This window comes from Sorex fumeus, unplaced genomic scaffold (assembly GCF_029834395.1).
Source record: "Sorex fumeus unplaced genomic scaffold, SorFum_2.1 ptg000051l, whole genome shotgun sequence".
In the NCBI taxonomy this organism is placed as follows: Eukaryota; Metazoa; Chordata; class Mammalia; order Eulipotyphla; family Soricidae; genus Sorex; species Sorex fumeus.
In genome coordinates, this window is record NW_026606108.1 from 14,316,903 (window position 1) to 14,330,778 (window position 13,876).

The 13,876-nt window shown below is 44.2% G+C and overlaps 1 protein-coding gene across 1 annotated transcript in view; it reads right to left on the bottom strand.

Annotated features, from left to right (window-relative positions):
* STK32A (serine/threonine kinase 32A) overlaps positions 1 to 11,914 on the bottom strand; it is a 129,454-nt gene extending 117,540 nt beyond the window's left edge. Inside the window, exons 1-2 of the mRNA XM_056124593.1 lie at positions 11,802 to 11,914; positions 4,999 to 5,146 (exon numbers count right to left, since the gene is read on the bottom strand). Of these exons, the coding sequence (XP_055980568.1) occupies positions 4,999 to 5,050 (52 nt within the window). The 5' untranslated portion in view covers positions 5,051 to 5,146; positions 11,802 to 11,914. The remainder of the gene's footprint in view (positions 1 to 4,998; positions 5,147 to 11,801) is intronic.
* Positions 11,915 to 13,876: the final 1,962 nt, after the last annotated feature.

Genomic DNA, 13,876 nt, shown 5'->3' on the forward strand with positions numbered 1-13,876 from the left:
ATGAGAGTTTTTCTTCAGCAGTATTTTTAAAATAATTAAATTGGCTCATTTTATATGTCCTAGATTCTGTCCCATGATTATATAAAATGTGATCTCAAAAACAATGACAGGAGCATTAATGTTTTTTGATTATATTGTGCTTTCTGTACTTGTTTTCTTGGTCAGAAGTTTCACAGCAATCAACTCAAGTGAACTTAATAAAATTTAGCTATTTAGATAAAAGAGATTTCCCCAAAATGGCAAATTTTCTGCAAAATCAATGATCCTATAAACAAATATGCTAATCTGTAATTAAATATGCAGTCTCTTTTAATAAAATAAAAGTCTATACTATGTCTCATTACTACTTGCTTTTACATAATACTGGCAAAATTTTTAAATAAAATTTCATGTAATAATCACACATCAGTTGTTTTGAAAAAAATAAAGAGGTAAAAATATCTGTGACAACTATCTAGTGAAAAGTAGTACTTATCAGAATGTTATTATAAAACTAGCTACTCATTTCCAATTTTGTCATTATTTTAATTATTGAGTGACATTTACCTGTGCTTGAACTTTTCTTCCCATGTCATTTCATGAATGCTTCTCATCTTTCACGCTCAGCTCAAATGTCCCCTGTTCAAAAGGTCAACCCTCATCGCACCCTATTTCAAATGGGCTCCATCGTCACCCTGTCACACTCCATAAGACCCCTCAGAAACATTCCCTTGGTGACTTGTAAGCACTATTTGAAGTTACCTGCTTCATGTGTTCACTTGCGTATTGTCTGCCTTGCACAATTAGAACATGAGCTTAGAGGCACAGAATAGTACCCATCTTGGTTCCTACTCTATTTTTCATGCCCAGCAGAGTGACAGACTCACAGTAGGGGCATCTGCCCTGCTACTTACTGCTGCCTTCTAACTGAGAGTGGAAACAGACAAGAGTTGTGACTCACACATGTACCCACATAATCCTGTGATCCACTCCTGTGATTCACTCTACCGGTACTGTTCGTCTCAATGGACTGGGGAGCCAAACAACAAATATGTGGCCATCTAGAGGATGTTAAGAAAGAAGGACCTGCTAGGTCTCGAAGGTTAACTTTGCCTCAATCTAGTTTTCCATAGTTACCTGAAGAAGTTTATATAGTGGTGAAAGATAGCCCCATGACAATTGGGCCCTAGCAAAGCAAGTCCCAGCCCATATCCCGTCCTGCAGCTGCGGCAGGCTAGCAACACCAAGTACCCCCATCTCCTCCTTGCACCTGGAATTCGCCAGATAAGGCCACAAGGTCGGAGAAGGCCTAATGAGGTATTTTCTTGCCCTGGAGTTCACCTAATAGGGCCATAAGGCCAGAAAAGGCCTAATTGACTGCCCGTTCGGAGGGCCTGGTGACAGGTACAGAAGAGAGTGGCTGGTGCTGATGGCTTGTTGCAAAATGATTGGCTGCCTGCGTGCAGCATCTAATGTGATAATTCAAATGTATTGGGTGATTTGTGCGCGGGCTTTCTGAAATGCGTGGGAAGATGCCCTATAAAAAGTCGCCTTTGAAGAGACTTGGGGCTCTCAGTCACTGACAGTTTGCAGTCATGCTGTGTGCCCGAGCATGCTGGAATAAACCTCTTGCTTTTGCATGGACTTGGTCTCTCAGAGTTTTCCTTGACAGGTGAGGCTGTCCTGAGCTCGGACCCTAACAGTGGCACTTAATCTCCATTTGCCATAATCCCTTCGGTGTGTCTTTTTTTTTTTTTTTTAGAAAGTGGGAGGACTCCACATAAAAAAGTTGGATTCTAGAGGACATAGTCATTTCTGTGTATTATCATAATAATGTTATTCTAATACTGGAGCGACAGCACAACGGTAGGGCGTTCGCCTTACAAGCAGCCAACATGGCCGACCCGAGTTCGATTCCTCCCCCCCTCTCGGAGAGCCCGGCAAGCTACCGAGAGTATTCGATATGCCAGACACAGTAACAACAAAGTCTCCAATGGAGACGTTACTGGGCCCGCTCGAGCAAATCGACGATCAACGGGAGGGCCTTTACCTTTTACCTTTACCTAATACTATTAAATGATACCTGTAATGAACCAAGATGAAACAAGTCCCAGTCTACTTGTTTTCCAAGCTTAGTGATAAAAAAATCAGGCAGCACTGCACTGTCCTCCCACTGTTCATTGATTTGCTTGAGCGTGCACCAGTAATGTCTCCATTGTGAGACTTGTTGTTACTGTTTTTGGCAAATTGAAAATGCCACGGGGAGCTTGCAAGGCTCTGCCGTGCTCTCTGAGAGCTTGTCGGGCTCTCTGAGAGGGATGGAGGAATCGAACCTGGGTCGGCCGCATGCAAGGCAAACACCCTACTCACTGTGCTATGGCTCCAGCGGAAAAAAAAAATCAGGTAATATTTTCAATTTTTGGCCCTTGCCATTATCACTTGATAAAGCAATGCAGAGTTGAAGCAATAGTACAGACGGTAACATGCTTATTTTTTTCATGGTTGACTCCGGTTCAATCCCTCAAACCACATGTGATACCCAGCACTGCCAGGAGTGATTCCTGAACCCAGAGCCAGCAGTAAGCTTCAAGCACTGCCAGGTATGGCCCTTAAACTAACAAAAAAAAATGCAGGGGGAGGAAATCTTCCCTAAAACTTTTCTAACTAGACAATTTAGAGATTGTATGTAATATTTAGTATAATTTGTACAGTTATGACTCTAAATTAATAGTAAATAAAAAGAAATGTATCTCAATTAGTCAGATATTTTATTTACTTAATTACTTTTGATTTTGGAACACACCCGGTCGTGCTCAGAGTTTACTCCTGTTTCTGTGCTCAGGGCTCACTCCTGGCAGTGCTCAGGGGACCACATTGGGTGCTGAGGATCTAGCCTGGGTTGGGTCTCCCTGCTGTACTATCTCTCTGGATCCCAGATATTTATTTTTAAAGGGGTGCATACAGAAGTCAGGGATGTAGCTCTGACATAGAGCATAAGCGTCACAATGGTGAAGCCTTAAATTTAATCCTCAGCACCATAAAAATAATTATCTAGCTAAATGAGTTTGTCCAGAGATTTAAAAACAACAATCGTAGCAAACTTTCCATCACTCTCCTACCACAGCAAATAGTTGATTCTGCCTTTAATTACAAAAAAAAATTAGATTTATGAGCACACAGATAACTCAATTTCCTGGTCTCCCTTATAACTTCTAAACAAGTGATTGAATATAAAAAGCTGTAGCTGGATCAAAAGCTTAAAAGGATGGGGCATAGTCTCTCCTTGCTAAGGGCTGCAATTCCAAAATGGCCCGCGCAGGTCAGCATAACACAGGGGAGGGAAGGAGAGCAGAGAAAGCTTTTTAGAGTTCCCTCAGGCTTGGAGCCACCCACAAATCACCTGCAGGGTTCTGCAGAGATTTCCGCAGAAAATCACGTCCATCTGTTTTTCGGCCACTATTTTCACTCTTTTAAGACTCAACCTTACATTCTTACACAAACACTTTCCGTGATGACTTACATAATGCATCATCATTTTTGAAACATGAAGATCTCAGAAAGATAAAAACTGATGAGGTTAAAAAAAAAGGGTCTTCAAAATCACCCTGTCCTACCTTTTAGGGATGAGGACATTTGAATACAAAGTGAGCCTCAGGGAGTGAGGAGTTCCAGTTTAGGGTCCTGCATTTCAGTTCTTTGTTCTTTTCCTTTGTAGTCCAATTGGCAGAACTCCCTGGAAATGACTCTGAAGACTCAGGCTAGAAATTCTGGACAAGTGATTAACTGGGACCTGGGCCCTCATTACTCCCAAGACAACCCTGACCTACGGGGCTACTCACCCATTCATAAAAGGAAGAGAGGTGACAAGAAAGACATGACCTATCCTGGCAGAGGACAGGAGATCAGAATCATCTATGCCTTGAAGTCTCTTCTGTCCGAGCCTGGCCTTGCAAGCTCGTCTTTTCTCCAGCGAGGTTGATTCTATTGCTCTGGTTGCATGGGTCTGGGACCTTGAATCCCAGATAAGAGAGTGACTTTTGAACCCAGTCCCACTGAGTCTTAGGCCATCCACTTCCTTCTGATGCCTCCTGATGCCTCGTGTCTAGAATCTATAGATCATTCATTTGAAGTTCATCTTCCTAAACTTGTCTTCCCCCCACTGTTACCTGGAATTCAGTCTATTTTTTTAAATTTTATGTCATTGAATGTTTATTTATTTTTAATTTTTATAAGTGAAACACCATGAGGTAAATCTGTAAACTTACAATATTTTGCTTGGCTTTCAGTTATACAATGATCAAGTTACCCATCCCTCCACCAGTGTCCATTCTCTACCACCACTGATCCCAGTATCTTTCCTACCCCCACATCCCCCCATCCCACCCTGCCTCTGTGGCAGGGCATTCCCTTTTGTTTTCTCTCTCCTTTTGGGTACTGTGGTTTGCAAAAGAGGCATTGAGTAGCAATCATGTTCGGTTTATAGTCTACTTTCAGCACTGGCATTCAGTCTAACCCAAGAAAATGCCTTAAGCCAATGCTGATTATATATAGTATACATAATATGTATAATAATATAATATAATAATATATGTAACATATATAAGTGGGAAACTCAAAAGTTACTCACTCACACAACTCTGCTTTAAAAAATCATGAATATCCATTACACTGTCATACAATATGCTTCCACAAAACATTTTCTATAAAAATAAGCAATAAAGGTAACTTCAACTGTCAGGGTTAATAGCACAGAAAATAAATATCATTTCACTCTAGGTCTTTTATCCACAAGGTGTTCAGTGCGGCTCCCTTTGGACAAAGGGGCAAGTACAGAGGTGCCTCAGTACTCAGGGCATGAGGGAGATAGCGCCCAACTACAGAGATACAAGGTCCTTGCACTTAGCCTTGTTCTATCTTGTGAAGAATGCTCTTACATTACAAATCACTTGTGAGACTAAGAGTTCATATTTGAATTATGCAAAGTCTATATTTTGACCACAACTCTCATGCATTTCTTACCGTCTGCATTTTCATCAAACACTGGAGCTTTGCTTGAAGTATTGGCTCCCATGGCTGAGTCGGCACAAACCTGGGCCCTCCAGTTACATTATCCTGGCAGACACACTCATCTTCTCTCAAAAAAGGTCCTGAAACCTTAGCTAAATATCTACAGGAGAGAAAGAAATTATATTCTTACAGAAATGCACTCTGGGCCCCAGGAGTATGCACTGTCATCAAATTATTAACATCGTAAAATAGAATACTGAATAATCTGTACCACTGTAGCTGAATTTCTAGTGTTTGAAATTGATCATGTAAGAACACAGCACTGAGCTTCTGGGAGTATCTGCTGCTGGTCTCATCAGTAGTAGCTCCGGTCAGTTAGTCAAATTAGACCTGCTCAGAAGGAGAAAGGCAGGAGCTGGGAGTGGACTCAAATGATGGGAGCACAAGCTGGTCCTACAGAAGCTGTTTTTGTTTGATCCCCAGCACCACCAGGAGTGACCCCACCCCCACCCCAGCACCAAGACAGGACTTGATCCTTGTACTGCCAGGTATGGTCCCCAAACCAAAAGAGAGGAAAGCAAAACAAAAAAAAAGGAAAAGGAAAAGAAAAAAAATGAAGTATAAAACAATCTTAAAGTGAGTCAGTAATGCTTTTATGATAAAATGAAAATATTTTATTATTATTATTATAATTTTGGCTTTATTATCTCGCCCGCATGGCCAAGCCTGGCAAGCTACCCATGATGTATTCGATACACCAAACACAGTAACAAGAAGTCTGAGAATGGAGACGTTACTGGGCCCGCTTGAGCAAAATCGATGAACAACGGGAGGACAGTTTGTTTTATCAAGAAAATAAACTATTTTAAAAACTTTTTTGATGTGTGATGGGCTAGTTTGTTTTTCCATAATTACAAAAATATATGTCTGAACTGTGAAAGTGGTGAAAGTGGCCCAAGTGGCAGAACACCTGCCTGACATATGCAAAGCCCTGAGTCCAATCCCAACACTGCATGTTGTCACCCTCCCAGCACCACCAGGTATGGTGCCAGTGTACTTCTTGGACCTGAAGACTGAGCATCAAGCTGTCAGCTCAGGCTAACCACCACTCAGTCAAGCATCCCTAGGAGTGACCCTGCCCCCCAATACTGCTAGGTGTGGTCCTATTTAAATATATAGACACAATTTATCAGCCCCTACTCATATAATCTATTAATATATGTGTATACACACATATACATATAAGGATATGTATGTAAACATATATACATGTATACATGTATATGTAAGGGTACATATGTACACATATATACATATATATATATACAAAGCCTTAGGAGATACGAATGTGCATATGTACACCCTTAGGATATATGTGTGTGCATGTAGTATATATTGTGTACATATAGTCCCCTATCTCCTCTTCCTTCCCTATAAGGTATTCCTTGTGAAAAGAAAGAATTTCGTCTGTGTTAGGGCTTTCTTATACCTTCTGGTCGTTGAATTTTGCTGATTATGATTCTTTTGTTCCTTCCTAAGAACTTAGAGATGATAATGGTCCCTATCTCAAAGGCAAATTAAATGTGATTTAATGAGACAATAAGTAAAGTATTTTTGTGGCAGAAATGCTCAATAACAGTGAGCCCTTCCGAAGCTCAAATTAAATGCTGTCTGCAAAAGCCACAAAGTTCTTGCCAATATATATTCATGACTTTTTAAAAAAGGTAATCATAATGAATTTTACTTCCTCTGAAATTGGTAGCAAAGGGCAACAACCAGAAATGTGGGGTTCCAAAACTGAAACTTGATAGTCACACTAGATCAGGTGCTTAATCTCTCATCTTTAAAATGGGGGAAATGAGCTGGCGCGTTAGTATCACTGTATCAATGTATCACTGTCATCCCATTGTTCATTGATTTACTCAAGCAGGCACCAGTAACGTCCCCATTCTTCCCAGTCCTGAGATTTTAGCAGCCTCTCCTTACTTGTCTTTCCCAAAGCTGCCATATTGGAGGCTCTTTCAGGGTTAGGAGGATGAGACCTGTTATTGTTACTGTTTTTGGTATATCGAATATTCCATGGGGAGCTTTCCAGGCTCTGCCATGTGGGCAGGATACTCTCAGTAGCTTGTCGGGCTCTCCAAGATATTCATATCCGAGATATACATATTTCCCTCTATGATTTGTTGCCTACTGTCTGAACCTCATCAATTATGGTGTGGTAACTATGGAAAATGGGTAGGGAATTTCTTATGATGTGTCCAGGAATATGTTCACTCATATGTGAGGCTCGACCTAAAAGCAGCCTGGAGTGTGGCAGCGGTTGGGTAGTAGAGGTCGGCTGCCAGGGCTAGGTCTCTTGGGGCAGGGAGGGCTTTCACCTGCTCCCCTCTGGGGCGCCCTGAGTGAAAACAACCTGGCACAGAGTCTGATGGCATGATTATGGGGGCCTCATTTTATACTCCCTTCTGGGAGAAGCAGCCATGAGTTCTGGGAGGGTGGCCAGTGAGATTATCTGGAGCATTAGTACTGCAGGAAAGGCTCTTGCCTTGCCTGCAAACTGCCAACTGGAGTTCGATATCCAGGACCACACACATTCCCCCAAGCTCCACCAGGCAAGTCCTGAGCACTGCTGGTGTGGCTCCCAAACCAAAAGGCTTTGATGTTAGCATGCGGATAATCTTTGGCACATAACCTCCTGAGTGGCATCACTGCAGGACCTGGGCAGTACTGCAGCCTTGGGTCCTTGCACTGAACCACTTGGCATGGTTGGACAGAAATCACCAGAAGGATGATTCTCTCAGGGAGCCCCCAATGAAAATAATAAATAAAATGGAGGATACAAGTGAATTCACAGCTTGATTAGATGTCTGTGAGAATCAAGCAGAAGCAAAGGTGGGGCATGGGAGATAGCTCAAAGGCTGGAATGCATAATGGCATGCACAGGGCATCAGGACATCTTCATTCAGCATGGCCCCCGCCCCTGCCCAATGTCACCTGAAAGCAAATGAGTGAAAGTTTTGAGAGTACAAGTGCTAGCTCCTGGTGGGAATCTTAGGACCCTGGGAAACTCAGACCCCTTCTAAAATCGTTGCCCTCAGATCTAAAGGATTATTGCCAAGAGATAACATGACCCGGAAGTCAAATCTTTAGATCTATAAAAAAAAAGGATGAAGACCTAGATTTTATACAAAAATTATGTTTACAATTTAATTTTAACTACATGAACTGAACAAAAGTCACCCATGGGACAAATAGAGCTCTGAGACTATACTTAATAAGACAATAAATGTAAGGCAACTAGCATGATGTCCAGGATATAATAGGCAAAATAATAATAATAATAATGTTTCACCTGTGGCTGTTTTGAATAACGCTGTATTTTCTTATCATGTATTATTTTAAGTGTAACACCTGTTTATTGTTTTCTATTGGAATTACAGATTAGAGGCAGAATTCAATCAAGTGTTCCAAGTTAACCTGAACTTAGTGTAAGTTATTGAAAAGGAACTTGAGAAACCCCAAAGCAAGTTGAGAAGAAAATCTCATTTTCCCATTAGGAAAATTTAAGTAAAGTTTTCATTTAGAAGGCAGATTCATTAAGGAAATGCTACTTTTCATACTAAAAGCCAACTGCTGGCAAAGGGCCTTGTGGACCTAAAAAGATGCATTAAATAGAGAATAAATAAAGAGTCAGCAATTAGGAAGCAAGCAATTAGATGGTATGAGAAAAGGGCAGGGAGGGGGCAGGCAGCCACAGGTGGCTGGAGGAGGAAGCTCTGGGAGGTTACAGAGATCCAGAAAACAGAAAGGACTCAACAGTCTCTCCCAAGAGAGCAAAGAGCTTTGAACTCTTGCAGAAAGAGATGGAAATAGAATGTTAGTGTTTCATAGAAGTAGGAGCCAAATGAGAGCACTTAGGTGCTAGTGCTGCATTCAGAGTCTCCAATAAGAATTCATGTATGGGTTGAACCACATGTGACATTTGAGAAATGACACCAAAGACAACACTGACTGTCAGAAACCTCAATTGATAACTGCAAAATGGGGCTCCACTGTTTTTTTTTATTAGTGAAACGCCATGAGGTACAGTTGTAGACTTACATATTTTTGTGTTTGAGTACCAGTTATACAGTGATCAAGTACCCATCCCTTCACCAGTGCCAATTCTCCACCACCAATGAACCCAGTAGCCCTCCCACCCCCCAGTCCCCCCACCCCACCCTACCTCTATGGCAGGGCATTCCCTTTTGCTCTCTTTCCTTTAGGGTGTTGTGGTTTGCAATAGAAGTATTGAGTGATCATCATGTTCGGTCTACAGTCTACTTTCAGCGCACATCTCGCTTCCCGAGCGAGTCCTCCAAAGACCCTTTACTTGAAGTTCCCTTCTCTATCTGAGATGCGTTTTCCTCCAGCATGTGCTGCCAGCTTCCAAGCGTGGAGCAGACCTCCTGGTACTTATCTCAACTATTCTTGGGAGTTCCGGCACGCATGCCCCAGTTCCATCCACTTTTTTTTTTAAATTTTGTACATAAAATTCAATACCCTAAATTTTCACACCACACCTGATTCTGTCATTGTTAGACTTTTCTTCACACTTCAGGCATTTCTCAAGTAGCCCTTTGTCTTCCTTCATCATTAGACGTGCCAAGCACTGAGACTTGCACATTGTCAAATCAGAAAAGAGAAAGGGGAAGAAAGATGACCAGTTTGCCACATAGAGAGTTCCATTCTGACCTGCATTCAACTTTGTTCTCCAAAGACCCAGATTTTGCAGAGAAGAAAATTTGCAGACAGTGACCCCCTCAATGATCTATGCATAGTGGATGGAGGAGAGGGGCAGAGTCATCCCCTTGTGCCTCATACACCAATTAGTTTATAATTGCTTTTCTCTCTTATTCTCTATGTGAATAGCCAATTTTGAGGACTTTTATCATATCCAGAAAAAAAATCAGTTTTTCTATAACAGAAAAATGGAAACACATCCTTTTCATTCTGTTGAACAGAGCCCAGAAGAGCTATAGGACTTTCTTCTTCCAAATCCACAGTTTTAGTGACTTCCTGGAAATGTTAAATAAGTTTGATTCCCAGAGGTCAGGAGCACAGCCATGACACATGACAATGAAACTCTTCAGCAAGTAGACAAAGGACCAAACGTGATAGCCTCTCAGTATCTATATCTCAAACCATAATGCTCAAAAGTGGAGAGAGTATGCGAGAAATTTCTGCATAGAAGCAGAGGGAGGGTTGGGATGGAGGGGAGGATACTGGGGATATTGGTGGTGGAAAATGTGCACTGGTGGAGGGATGGGTGTTTGATCACTGTATGACTGAAACTCAAACATGAAAGTTTTTTAACTGTATCTCACGATGATTCAATAAAAAAAAGAAAGAAAGAAACTCTTCAGCATGGAAAATATAAGTCAGATTGGCAAGAGATGTAGAAAAGGGTTTGAAGGCACTTGCCTTGCTTGCAACCCAATCTGGGTTGGAATCCCTCCACGCCAAGCAATGCCAGGGATCACTCCTATACAGAAAGCGGGACAGCCCCTGAATATTACTGGGCATGACACGCAAACACTCAGAAACAGTAAGGAGAGGAAAGAGCAAACTGTTAAATAGGAGCAATGAGCAAACTGTTAAATAGGGACCCAGGAAGTGTTCAGATTCTGTCCTAGCCAATGATCAGATTACTAAGTCCGGAATCTTCTCCAATTCTACTTTGACCTTTGTTGAAAAGGAGGGGGGGTTCGTATGAAAAGCTGTCTCAACTAGCTGTCTCCCAGAGAAATTGGTCTCCAGAAATCAGAGAACACAGGGAGTGAAGCCCCAAAAAGCTGCAACTTTTCACACAATCATTTGGATTTCAGTGCAACAGGAAGCCCCCACATAATTTACCTTGTTTGCATTTGAAACACAGAACCTCTTCAATGGAGGAATATTTAGAAACATGGGAAGGAAGAAAACATGAAAAACAAACCCACATTTAAACCACCCACAATTAATAAGTGTATTCTCTCACTGGTGTCTCATCATTTATTCTTATTGAAAAGTACGGGGTCTACTACATTTTTATCTGTTAAAAACTATTTCATATTAACTCCCATGTCAAATTAATTTCCCTTTTATAGATTGGAAAGATAGCCATAATCAAGAATTTTCTACAATTTTACAACGTGACCGGTGCTTTAAAATAAGTCCCACAAAAGTCATCTGAGAGTAGGTCTATTTGCGTTACTTATCATTTTACTCTGCGAAGAAGGCATGCTGACCTCTGCAGCTCTGGTTTCTTCCTTTTAAAGCGCTGCATAGCAGTCCTTTCTATGAACACCACAAGTGGCAAATTATTTGCATAAAATATATTCAAATCATCCAGACTTGAGGTGCGGGTCAGGGGTGGAATCTAGAAGGAGCGAGGCTGTCGCTTCGTCAACCTTGCAGAGACGAAGCCAGCCAAACATCAAAGGCAGATTGTGCTTATTTCTAAAAAAGATTATTGCTTTCTTTAAAAAAAAAAAAATGCTGGATAAGCGAAACAAGTGGCAAACGCCGTCCTCACTTTTCTCCACCAAGCAAAAATCCTTGCGAGTCCGAGTCTGACCCACGGGCAGAGGCTGGTGGGGGGCAAGGTGCGATACCCCAGAATAGGGCAGGTTGGGATGGGGCCCCAGCCCTGCCCGTCTTGGGAAGGTTCTCCTCACCGCCCGCCTTTGTCTTCTTCCCGCTTCCCTTGTAACTTCCTAGCTTTGCAACAACAGTGCCCCTGACGTGCAGGCTTCGTGCAAAGAAAAGAGGATCTGGAGACCAGCACTCACCTTCGCGCCTTTCTGGAAGCTCAGCCCTGTGCTTGCCCCCGGGATGCATGCAGGGGCCAGTCGAGAAGCGGCGGGGAGCAGTGGGCCGGGAGCTCTGGCCCAGCCGGGGCGCGGGGCGGTGCGCACGGGGCAGGCGCACCTGCGGCCGCCCAGGACTCGGAGCGCCGCCCCAGCGCGCAGATGCTCCCGGAGGGGGAGCCCGGGGCCCGGGCGGGGTGCGGGCGAGCAGCTCCTCCCGGGTGCGCCTCGCCGGCTGGTCGCCCAGGGTCGGGGCGTCGCCAGGGGCGGGAGCGGCTGCCAGGCGGCGGCGGGGATCCCGCGGCGCCTTGGCACCCGCTGGAGCCTCCGGGAAGCGCAGCGCTCCCCAACTTCCCGGACCAAGGCCCGGATCCCCTGAAGTGACCCCACTTCCCGCTCCCCAGACGCCCGGCCGTGCGGCGGAGCTCGGGTGCGAGCCGGGCTTCTTTTGCCAGACTCTCCTTCTCCGGGCGCTGGGTTCGATTCGAGAGGGTGGTGCTGGGCACAGGGCTGGCAGGACTCCGGGGAAGGAAAAAAATACTTGCCCAATAGCCTCCCGATGAACGCGCTGAGCTTCCTAGTCCCAGAGTTCTAGAAAGGTCCCAGCACCGGTTTTGTGCACGCAATTCTGTCACCCCCAACACCCCAGGAGGGGACTTGGACTGGGGGCGGCCGTGAAGGCCAGATGGCGGGAGTTGTTGCTGTTCTGCAGGGCACCTCCCAGGAAGACCTTTCGTAGGGATACGGGAGCCCAGGGCGCACGCCAGCAGAGCCTGTGGCGCTCACCCAAAGGGCGAGTCTGAGCATCCCGGGAAGCAAGAGGGGAAGAAGCGCAGAGCGGGTCTGCCGGCGAGGGTGGGGGTGGGGGTGCCGAGGATAGCTTCTAATTTCCTGGTGGGATGGGACGACAGCTCAGCGTCGCCAGCTGTCTAGATTTTAAAGGAGAAGCTAGGAAGTCCTGTGTGAAATCGCCCATCATTTAAACATTGGCAAGTAAACTGCGCGGTCCAACAAAGGCATCTGCGGCTGACATGTCCTTTCCAGACTCCCACTTGCCCTCTCAGGAAGCGCAGTCTCCCTGTTCATCACGTCTAGAATCAGCTCCTAGACTGCGGTGGGATGCATCGAAAATATATGCTGATGTTGCTGAAGACCGACATCAGTGGTCACGTCCTAGTCAGCTGCACACTGCTTCATTAAATTAATTGATTAAACTCTCTCTCTCTCTCTCTCTTTCTCTCTCTCTCTCTCTCTCTCTCTCTCTCTCTCTCTCTCTCTCTCTCTCTCTCTGCTTTGACTTTTTGGTGCTCAAGGGTTACTCCTGGCTCCACATCTGCACTAAGAAATCACTCCTGGCAGTGGTCAGGGGACCACATGGGACGTTAAGGATCCAACCTGGGCCTGCCTGGTGCAAGGCAAGCACTCCACCCGCTGTGTTATCTCTTGAGCCTCAACTTTTCTGATTCCTTCCTTCCTTCCTCCCTCCCTCCCTCCCTCCCTCTCTCCCTCCCTTCTCTCTCTCTCTCTTTCTTTCTTTCTTTCTTTCTTTCTTTCTTTCTTTCTTTCTTTCTTTCTTTCGTAACTCTTCCCAAACTAGGACTTAGCCTCTTTCCCTTTTCTTTTCTTTTTTCACTTCTTCCTTCTTCTTTCTTCTTCTTCTTCTTCTTCTTCTTCTTCTTCTTCTTCTTCTTCTTCTTCTTCTTCTTCTTCTTCTTCTTTTCCTCCTCCTCCTCCTCCTCCTTCTCTCCTTCTCCTTCTCCTCCTCCTCCTTCTTCTTTCCTTCTCCTTCTCTGTCTCCTTTCCTTCTCCTCCTTTCCTTCTCTTCCTTCTTTTTTCCTCCTCTTCTTCCTCCCCCTCTTTCTCTTCCTTCTCCTTCTCCCCTCCTCAATAGCTACCAGTGCTGGAGGAAATCGGGGTGGAGTGCTCCCAACTTGGAGTGCTCCAGATCAATCACAGTACTGAGTATGCTTTTCCAAGGTAGAAGTCTCAGTTCCAGCTCACTGAATCCCTCCTGCTACCTGCCCCTTCCCTTCCCTCTTTCGCTTGTCTCAGCCATG